The sequence below is a fragment of the Dromiciops gliroides genome, chromosome 1 (assembly GCF_019393635.1).
Source record: "Dromiciops gliroides isolate mDroGli1 chromosome 1, mDroGli1.pri, whole genome shotgun sequence".
NCBI lineage: Eukaryota > Metazoa > Chordata > Mammalia > Microbiotheria > Microbiotheriidae > Dromiciops > Dromiciops gliroides.
Window position 1 is genome coordinate 196,565,790 of NC_057861.1, and position 10,747 is coordinate 196,576,536.

General features: G+C 39.2%; 1 protein-coding gene across 6 annotated transcripts in view; it reads left to right on the plus strand.

Annotated features, from left to right (window-relative positions):
• Nucleotides 1-10,396, plus strand: part of LOC122742156 (myelin basic protein) — a 168,419-nt gene extending 158,023 nt beyond the window's left edge. For 3 of the 6 annotated variants that reach the window (XR_006354900.1, XM_043986205.1, XM_043986214.1), the window contains 2 exons: nt 1,504-1,629; nt 8,551-10,396. Coding sequence is in view for 5 of the 6 variants with exons in the window: in XM_043986205.1 (XP_043842140.1) it covers nt 1,504-1,629; nt 8,551-8,595 (171 nt within the window). In the remaining variant the exon portion in view is untranslated. The remainder of the gene's footprint in view (nt 1-1,503; nt 1,630-8,550) is intronic. The other 3 variants (XM_043986224.1, XM_043986233.1, XM_043986242.1) reach the window with 1 other exon arrangement.
• The last annotated feature ends 351 nt before the right edge of the window (nt 10,397-10,747 follow it).

Genomic DNA, 10,747 nt, shown 5'->3' on the forward strand with positions numbered 1-10,747 from the left:
AGTCAAGGACAGCCCTGGCCACAAGCTAAAGCTGTTCCTTGTTCCTATTTCATTTTTATTAACACTAGAAGCCAACCCCTAGAGTGTTGTTTTTCATGTGGAAATAGCATGGGGCTGCTATGTTCTGCAACAGGGTTTAACGAAGAGTCATTCAGGATAAGGCAGGGCTGTGGACAAGGCAGGAAGGGTTGGTGCTAAGAGGGGTCTGGTTTTCCTGGCTTTGCTGATGACTGTATAGTTTTTCATAAGTCAGTCAGCCTCTCTGGGATTCCTTTCTCCTCTATAAAACAGCAGGAGGACTCTGCCCCTATTAACCTAATAAAGATATGCAAAGCTACAAGGAGCTGTTACATAGGAGAGTGCTGTCTCCATTCTAGGTATCTTCCCCAAGTAGCCACATGTGAGAGTTGAGCATCTTTGTATCCCTTTACCCATGTTAGATGACTTTCCCCCACCCCGGTCTTGCCAATATACTTCAAAATACCTTAATCGTATTTTCCCTGTGCACTTCTTTATTTTCAAAAAATAACACTCCCCATTTGAAAATGAAGGACACTAGAAAACAGATGGCTCTTAGGGATATAAGTAATGAAATCTCAGGATTCATTTGCTTATACTTGTTAACACTGAGAGAATTCTCATATCCCCAAGGTGAGAAAGGTGAAAATGTGCAGGGGGTCCTCCTGTCTCACCTCCTGCCCCACCTCTGACCTCAACACCTCTAGCTTCCTCATTGCCCAAAGTACCAAAGGAAGATTGCATGCCACCCAGCAGGCTACTGGCACTTCTCTTTTGGTTTCCCATTGCCCACACTAGATATGCTGAGCACTGCGGTTCAGGTGCCCTTGGGTCCTGAGAGAGCATTCTAGGTTGGTGATTGTAAGACAAAGCAAAGAAAGGTTTAAAGGGGGAACACCAGCCCCCAATCTGTTTGTATGGAACCTTTTCTTTATAGGTTTACAGATTTAGAGCAAGAAGGGCCCTTCAAAGCCATCTAGTCTAACCCCTGCATTTTACAGATAAGGAAACTGAGGCTCAAAAGGTTAAGTGATTTAAGCGTTAAGAATTAACACATTCATTCATTCATTCAACATATATTTATTTTGCCAGTTGAGGCGTTCTGAAGGCCCAATTAGAAGCAGTCCAGTCCACACAATACAAATTTACTTAAAATCACCAGAAACAAAAGCCAAGAGTACCTCTCTCTCTCTGCAGAGATTCTTATCTTCTTTTGTTCTGTCCAGTACTATCTTTGCAGGAATCTTTTTTTTTCCCCCATTTGGACAAGCTCTCCCTTGACATCACATTCACATACCTTCCCCTGTCATGTGTTTTAGTGTGATTACTGACTGATTTCCATTCCCACTGGAGGACACTCAGGTCCGAACAACTGAAGCAATTCTCATCCCCTCTCATTGTCCGTAGTTGCTACTGGCCCGCCACCCCAGCCAACACATCCCTCCTGGGAAGGAGCCTGAGTCACCTGTTTGTCTTTCTTTGCAGGGAGCCGAAGGGCAGAAGCCAGGGTGTGGATATGGAGGAAGGGCTTCAGACTATAAATCAGCTCACAAGGGATACAAGGGTGCACACCCAGATGGCCAGGGCACTCTTTCCAAAATCTTTAAACTGGTAAAGTAAACAATTATTACAGTCCATGAAATGCAGGGCCCACAGAACAACAGAGATGTGGCTGTCTGCACAGGACATCAGTCACAGACTTCTTAGGGTGCTCGAGATGCTGTATGATCCCCTTATGTACTAGGGGCCAGATTTCTTCAGTATCAGGGAGTAAGTGGGGTCTGTGCATCAGGGGGGACACTCACTCTGTAAGCGCTTGGAGGCACTGCTGAAAGAACTTTGCCAATAAGCCAAAGAGTGGAGTCTGTCTCTAAACCGGACGTGGCAGTGGCTTTTTCTTAGATAGTAACGAATACGTTTGCATTCCAGGCCCAGAAGAAAAACTTTGCAAGGTATCTCCATCATCTCCAGATCGTTGTCCCCAGAAGAGCCCTTGCCACCCTTACCCTGTTATTAAACCCCTTAGCACCGCAGGGGTGGCTTGGGAAGTAGCTGCACCTAGGACTACAAGTCTTCCCCCACTTGGTGGGCTAAAATCAGATTCATCTTTGCTCATGAATAGAAAATGACAAAGGTCACCGATATTTTAATTTACTGTGCTAGGAAAATTAGGAAAGACTTCAGAGGATTATTCTAGCTAATTTCAAGAGCAAATAACTGTGACCACTCTCAAATATGAAAAATCATAGGATGTGGCTGGAACAAACTTTAGAAAGCGTTGTGGCTGACCTCCTTTTGGGAGGAACTTGTCACACTGACCCATTGCTCTGCTTTGTTATATTACTTCTTTTATACAACAATTTTCTCCTTTTATATGAGTTCCCTCCCCCCCCCCCAGTAATCGACTCTCATAGAGAATACATTTCCTAAGTGAATGTTTCTACTTTTTTCCTCTTCATCACAGTATGTCACTTACTCTTAAGCAAAACCAGCCCACTCCCCTGCCTTACCTGATGTCGGAGAAGTTGGGATTAAAGCAATTACTCAATTCAATTTATTCAATCCATGTCGACAAATACTTATTACGCACTTGCCTACCCCGAACACGGTACTTTATTTACAACTTAATGGGAGGAAGAATAAGACAGCACCCAAATAAAGAGTGTATAGGGACAGTGATAAGGGGAAAGGAGAGATTCAGACAAAATGCCTTCAGAGATGTTCATGGTCTTCAACTGTGGGGAAAGGGAAGCCTCCATGAGGCAGGAGGGAGGTTACACCTCTGAAGGAAACGTACTTCAATATAAAGTTATGAGGAAGGAATCTGCTTCAGGAATAGAGGAAGGCCTTGCTAATGGAGGTGAGAAAGAGCTATTGAAATGTGATGGGTGAGCATCTCACCTTAGTTCAGTTGTCCTGTGTCTTAGAGTGTGAGAAGAGAAAGGTAGAAAGGCTGATTACAACCTGGTTATAGATCAGTTATATGTGAGGAACTTCAGGCATTTCTACCAATGGAATGTCACAATCAAACTGCATGGGAACAAATAACAAGTCTAGGATGAGAGGCAGCATAGTATTGACTTTGGAGCAAAGTCCTCTCCTGGCCACTAACTCCAAGTCACGTACTCCCTCTGTGCCTCAGTTTCCTCATCTGTAAAATGAGGGAGTTGGACTGGTGATCTCAAAGATCCTTTCTAGTACTAAACCATCAATCCTGTGATCAGTAGGGAGATAGATACAGGGAGAAAAACACCAGGTCATTACACCTATGCTATGTTTTTTTGTTGAGAAAATCACAAGTGGCAAAAGTTTTTGGTTAGTCTCTCTAGATTAAAGTGGGATATCATATTCCCTTGGCTCTAATTTGCTATAGTTTAGAGAGTTTAACATCCCTCCTAGGACTTATGTAGCTACTGAGTAATATCAGTTAACATTTATATAGCCTTTTAAGGTGGTAAAGCAATATATAGATATAGATATGGATATAAATATAGATATGTAGATATATAGATATGAGATAGAGATAGGGATCTATCTATCTATCTATCTATCTATCTATCTATCTATCTATCTATCTATCTATCTATCCTTATTTGATTCTCACAAAAATCCTGAGGTAAGTCCTATCTTTACCCCCATTTTACAGAGCGTGACATCTAGTAAGTGTCAGAGGCAGGATTTGAACTCAGGACTTCCTAACTCCAAATCTAGTGCTATATCCACTGTGCTCCCTAGATGTATGCTACACATATGTATTGTCATACATAATAGTGTTTGTGTATATGTATGCACATGCTTATATATACAAACACATACACACATACATATTTGTCCCTTTAAGTTTTAGGGCATTGTCTAGGATTCTAAGAGGCTCGGTGACTTGCTCATGATCTCAATGCTAGTGTATGTCAAGAAGCAGGGCTCAAACATTTCTTCTGGACTCCAAAGTTGGTCTTCTATCTACTTTGTAACATCGCTGCCTCTTATTAGCAACTGATTATCCAAATACTTTTTTTTTTGTTTACAAAAATGGCCTCAGAGAGGGAATCAGAAACTTATCATGGCCATATGTAAAATGGGAACTGTGCAGGGGGAATATCATAGTATTGTTCATCATTGGCACTGAAAGAAAAAGGTTAGTTAGAGGTACTGAAACTTCATTGAGACTGCTGGAACAAGGTGGTTCTGAATTAAGTAATAATCTGAAATAGAAAATATTTTATATGAACTCTAGTTTCAGGGTTTTGAAAATAATTACAATAGGGGCAGCTAGGTGGCGCAGTGGATAAAGCACTGGCCCTGGATTTAAAGTACCTGAGTTCAAATCCAGCCTCAGACACTTGACACTTACTAGCTGTGTGACCCTGGGCAAGTCACTTAACCCCCATTACCCCACGAAACAAAACAAAACAAAACAAAACTACAAAAACAAACAAAACAAAAAAGAAAAGAAAAGAATTATAATAACTGGAACCAGACACTACAAAGAAATCTAAGCAGAGGCCTAGGTAGGCCTGCTTTGAAGAGTACAGATGAGTCATTTGCAACTAATGTTAAAAGCAAATAATAAAAAGAAAGTGTGGGAAAGGGCAAGGAACATTCTGAAATCTTCTTCACACTATTAATTTGCTTAGCAAATCCTTTTTTCATAGATTGTACAGAAGGAAACCAGTCTAAGACAGAGAGAATTAAAGCAGGTTTTAATAGTAGGGAAACAATAAGAAGGTTTTTATTACAGACATACTTCTCTAGATTGATGGCTGAGAGGTTTGTTCCTGTTTAATAGGCATTTACCTTGGTATTCACAATGCTACAAGGAAATAGATTGAGATGGCCAAGATTTAATGCCACCTAATACAATTTAACATATTATCTTCTCTACCTTTTCTAACATTTTTTTCTCTTTTCTTTTTTCTTTCTTGGATGAGGTGGAGGTGAGGGAAAGGAATTGGTATTTTGTCAGCTCAGAGTTATTTTGAGGAAAAATGAATGTTGAAGGAGACCACTGTAGTCTTTTAAACTAAAATACACTGTCTCAAATGTAGGCAAGAGGGTTTCTCCTTTCTATTTTGAATAGACTAGAACTAGTGTTTGCATATACAATAGGGCAACTTTCTCACAGATTCAAGGTCCAATGTTTGTAAGAGATAAAGTTTGCTGGGCCCAGGCTTCCTCCTATTTCATATATAGCAACCATTTATTTTAGAGAGGTATTTCTGAGATGTTTAATGGGTAAAGAGAAGCCCATAAAGCACTGAGAGAAAAGGCCTGTTTCAAATGTTAAGACAATTTCTTGCCAGGTGCTCATAGCATTTTACCATATCCTAAGATGGAATCTTTTCTTTAAGGAGACTTCTTCCTGGCTCTCCCATTTAATGACTTCAAATCCAAACTTCTTCTCACATCCTTTCCCTAAATTACTCACCCCTCCCTGCTTTCTGTAAGCTTGAAGTGGAATGGCTCCATGAGCCAAGGGACTTGAAATCTAGTTATGCACGTGGCTAACATCTCAAAGAAAGGTTCAGATTAATTTGCTGGTTACATTTTCAAGCAGATCTTTAAACAGAAGCAGTTTGGGCTGCCAAGAATTGCAGCTGGAAAGGAATATTTTAGGGAAGCAATAAAGTCTGGTTCAATTTTAATGCTTTCCTAACCTAAAAAAAGAAGTAAGGGAATTAATCTTTAAAAATTCAGCATAGTATAGAACAATGAAATCTGTACACAATTAGAATCCACAAAGGGAGATAACTCTGCCCTAATTAAAGGTATTTATTTTTTCCTTAAAGTCATATGCTTCAAGCTAAGGTGTCCAACGACACATTTGGAAGTAAAGGCCACAAGAGCTGAGTATAGATTTCCAAAGAACAAACTAAGAAGACTAATATGGAGCCCCAGATAACATGTCAGGCACACACTTTTAGCACAGCTAAACCTCACTTTTTGCAATAAATGGTTATGTAACTTTTTTCTTAACTCAATAGGAGAATTCAGCATTAAAAGGTTTTCTCCAAAGCAAGCTTCATTTAAAGGCTGCAGAAGTTGAAAAGCTTTGCTGTTTTGCCCCAGAAGGCAAAAGTTTGAAGGAAACACATTTTAGTCCAATATATGAAAGAATTCTCTAACAACTTGGTCGGTCCAATGATGAAATCGGGGTGGGGGGGTTGTTAGAGAAGAAGCTCCCTGTCACTGGAGGTGTTTAAACCTTTGAATGGCTATTTTTATGCTTTTCTCCAAAAGGGATATTGCCTGAAGATAACATCATGAAGCTATTGGATCCTATGGAACTATAATTCCTGTAGTGCAGGGGTTCTTAACATGAACTTTTTTCTTTTTTCTTTTTTCGTGGGGCAATGGGGGTTAAGTGACTTGCCCAAGGTCACATAGCTAGTAACAGTCAAGTATCTGAGGTCAGATTTGAACTTAGGTCCTCCTGACTCCAGGGCTGGTGCTTTATCCACTGTGCCACCTAGCTGCCCCACTTGTTTCTTAAAATATTTAGATAACTACATTTCAACATGTTTCAACAGGCTTCCCTTGTAATCATGTGCATTTTATTTGATTCATTTAAAAATATATATTCTGAGATGGAATCCATAGGCTTCACTAGACTATAAAAGAGGGTTGACAGAAAAATGACTGCAGTAATTAAAATACATTCCATAGCCTTGGAAGGTCCTTTCTAACCTCCCTTGTCCTGTAAGACTTCTCTTTAACAGGTTTCTTAAAGCAAGGAGTACTTGTAGTTTTCAGGAGAAAAAAAAAAAACACCCTCACATGGCTCCTTTTCTCCCTTCCCCCCAAAAGAATACCCCACATAAGCTATGCAGAAACAAAATCTTTCTGATTGTTAGTTTCTTTCCTCAGATATTTTTAGTTAATCCTGCTGCTGCTTTAAAATACTTTCCTAATTTTTCTAACTATATATAGAAGGATAAGAATAGGTCAATAATTGTTCAAAGCTCTTTAATTTTCTTCATGGCTGAATGACATCTTGCTTTCCTGTGGCCCATGATCAAAGAGAAAATTTGAAAGAATCGAGGGACTGAATAAGTCAGGGACTATCATAACATATGGGGGAAAGAATGAACATCACAATTCAGTTTCCTTTAAGTATTTCATCCCAAACTTTGCAGAAAGTTAGTACACTCCTTCCTTCCTTAAGCTAAATTAGTAAAGAATGACTCATTGTTGGGGGAGGTGTCAGACAATTCTGGAAAAGAGATGAAGCATCTTTCCTTTTCTTGTGGAGGACATACACCCAAATTGCATTTAAACCACTGGGCTAGAACTGGACCAGAATCTGGTTTTGCACTCTCTTCTTAAACCAAATTTCAATGAAAACCAAGAGATTGAATGTATAACTTAAAGGCACATTGAAATGCTTCTCACTGTAACTTACCAGTCCTACAATATCAAATTGTTGAAAAAATCAGAGAGAAATATTTCCCAAGGACAACTGTTACTTGATTTTAAAAAATTTCACTCTTTCTTGCCTAACCTTAACTTTGTGAATGGTTGTTTGTACCTATGTGGCTACCGAACTCTTACTTTGGTTGAGATTGGCCTAGGGACCTTAGAGGTAATTTCATCCATTTACTAAAAGAATAACAATCACTTCACCAAAATAGAAGTCCTAGAAGTTTGTGTTGGAGTATCTAATTCCAAGGGACAACTCACCCTGCAGTGCTTGAAAACTTGGTTAGCAAGAGCCAAAGGTTTAGCCTGAGAAGTGAAATGAAAGGTTCAATTGGTTTTTCCCTAGTAGGCTCTATCTTTCACACGTTTCCTGATTAAGCTTTGAGCATGATTTTGATCCCTTCAGTCCCCCACTTAACACCTTTTAATGGTTCCCTGCTGCCCAAGAAGAGAGGCCATTCATTCTCTTTAGTCAGGAAGGTAATTAAGACCTTCTATTCTGGCTCCAGACTAACAGATGTGTCAAGATTCTCCAAAACAGCCTGTGCTTCTTGTCCTTCCTTATGTCTGCATTACTTTGCCCTTCTTTCTCCTTCCTCTCTGCCTATTGAAAGCCTGCCCCATTCTTGAAGTCATACCCCACTCCATGAAGCCTTCCCTCATGCCCCAAGTTAAAAATTATTTTAATTGCTCAGAGTTGTACTTTTTTTTTGTAGCTTATTTATGCACTCGTGTTCTGTTTTGCATTATGTGGCTCGTTTTATTTGTTAGACTGTAAACTCCTTGCAGCGATCCTGTCTCTTCCAGCTCCTTGGCACTTAAGTGGCTTTTGAACTTGAAACATTGGTGCCATAATTTTTAGTGGCCTATCTGTAGTCAGTAGCCATCTATCCATCCAATTATCCAACAACTATTTGCAAAGCACTGCCCTCGCCACTGGGGTGAGGTACAAAGATAATTGACCCAGTTGTTACCCTCACAATCTAAAATACAAACAAAGCATGCAGCTGGCCAACAAGGACCTATATTTGTAGGCCTTCATGAAGTGGCTGTGTTGATAGATGTATGCAGACCAGAATTGCTCTCCTCTAATCTTTGGCATTTTCTATTCCACAGGGAGGAAGAGATAGTCGATCTGGATCGCCAATGGCTAGACGCTGAAGTTCTTCATTGTCTTTACAGTATTATGTACTTGGCTTCTTAATATAACTGCCTTAAATATTTAATATTTGCATAGATTGCCTAGATAGACAAGCAATTTCTCACCTAATATGTCTATTGAGTTGTGTGTGCAGTAAGTAGAGTCAGACAACATCCTACTGGCAATTTCTGGCCAACAGTTGAATGGAAAAGAAAAAAATAAGAAACACAGAATAGTTTTAAATGCTTTTTTTATGTTTTAAAATAAAGTAACAGATTCCTCAGAGTATTCATTCCACTTCAGAATGCCCCCTTCCACACCCAGAAATACATTGGTCTTCATTTTATCAAAGCTCATTCCATCAAATCTCTCCATCTTTGGATTTTTTTCTCACTGATCCAGTGCCTCAGACTGGCACCACAGAACCAAAGCTTTTGTTCCTGAGCACTGCCACTGAAGACATGCCACTGTGGAAAACACATGTGCAGAGTTGGTATGGACTGTTGATCCAAGCTTACTTTGTTTTTCTTTTAATGCCCCATTCTCTCACCTCAAAAATACTTTATTTTTCATAACAGGATTAGGCAGTCATAGAGTGGGTTTACAAATGTTGGGAGCTCCAGGTATGTGAAATGTGGGACAGGGAAGCTGTTAACAGTTTTAATGTGATAGAGAAAAGAGGGGGAAGGAAATTCTTCCAGAATTGCATTTGCTCATCACACCCAAAAAATTTGAATTCGCGCGTGTGGCAGAGAAAGGAAAAGGACGTCAAACTAGGGCTGGGCTATTGCCTCAAAACAGGAAACAAAAGGAATTTCCCAGCAAAATGGACAATTCTGAGTGTACACGTGGCCACTGGATGTCACTGCTGCTCCACACAGGCAATGATATCATAGTATTTCTTTAGCAGTAATAAAAACCAAAGGCTAGTTTCCTGTAATAAAACCAAGAAATCTAGTTTCCTGCAATAAAACCAAGAAGTCTAGTTTCCTAAAGGAAGCCCGCTCGCTAGTTAGGAGATTTTCAGATAGTTCTGCACATCTCACAGTAGCATTGCTAGTTTTCTTGTTGGCCTGGCAGTGTCAAACTGGTAAGCTGCTCTGAAACCATGAAATCAGTCCTAAGTTTTTAATGGCAGTGTGTAAGCCAGTCCCCAGCTTCTGTGAAAACCTGACTACTATAGTTGCCTTCTAGAAAAAAAGCTAGAAATAACAAATTAGACATAGATGTGTAACTATTCATGAATATACTGACTTATCTACATGTGGTCTGGAATGCACCAACCATATGTGAATTTAAAAATAAAAAGCTCTTCTGAAGTGCGCTGTTTTCTAACTTAAATAAGCCAAATATTTCTTAACACTAACTAATTGATTGATCCAAATATTTTGGTTCTAGCATATTCTTTATAGCCAGCAACAGAGCATCCATTGTTGGTATCCAGCTTTAATGTTAATGAGTACCAAGAATAGTTAATGCGCCAATGCACCGTTTTTAATTCCAGTTCACCTTTCTATGTTTAGTGTACCTATAATTAAATGTCTGTTAACATGTAGCAATGCATGAAGAGAGGGTAAGGAAAAACAGGAACAAAGTTAAGGAGAAAAAAGCCTCCAAATTGTTCAGCAAAAAAAAAAAAATTACATCTTTGAGCTAAATTGCTGGATGTATTTTCTCTCTGTAGATGTGTTTTTTCTCTGTAGCTTCTCCCCAAAAGTAAACTCTGCAATATAGTTGAGTTTAAAAGTCTACACTGTGCTCAAAAATGGAAAAATCTTAAGCTTATAAAATTATTGAAATAAAAATGTTTAATGCAATTTGCATGAGATGTCTTATTTCATTGTGTCAGAATTTCAAAATGTGGGTGCTTGTAGGGGAGGGAAGATGAGTCCCAAGAGTTGGTTTTTGTAGCACCTGCCACAGTAACAAGGACCTGAACAACCTCAGGGATTCTTCTTGGATAATATTCATTATTAGAGTGGTTTATAATAATGAAATAAAGGCACCATTATGAGCAAAGTGGATTCACAGGCATATTTCTCAAAGCATCCATATAAATATTTAATTATTAAGTATTTATAAATGATTAGTTTCCAAATACCCCATAAGGGTAATTTTGAAATTTTTTTTATTCAACTTTCATCACCCTAGTTCCTTGGAGGTTAGGAATGG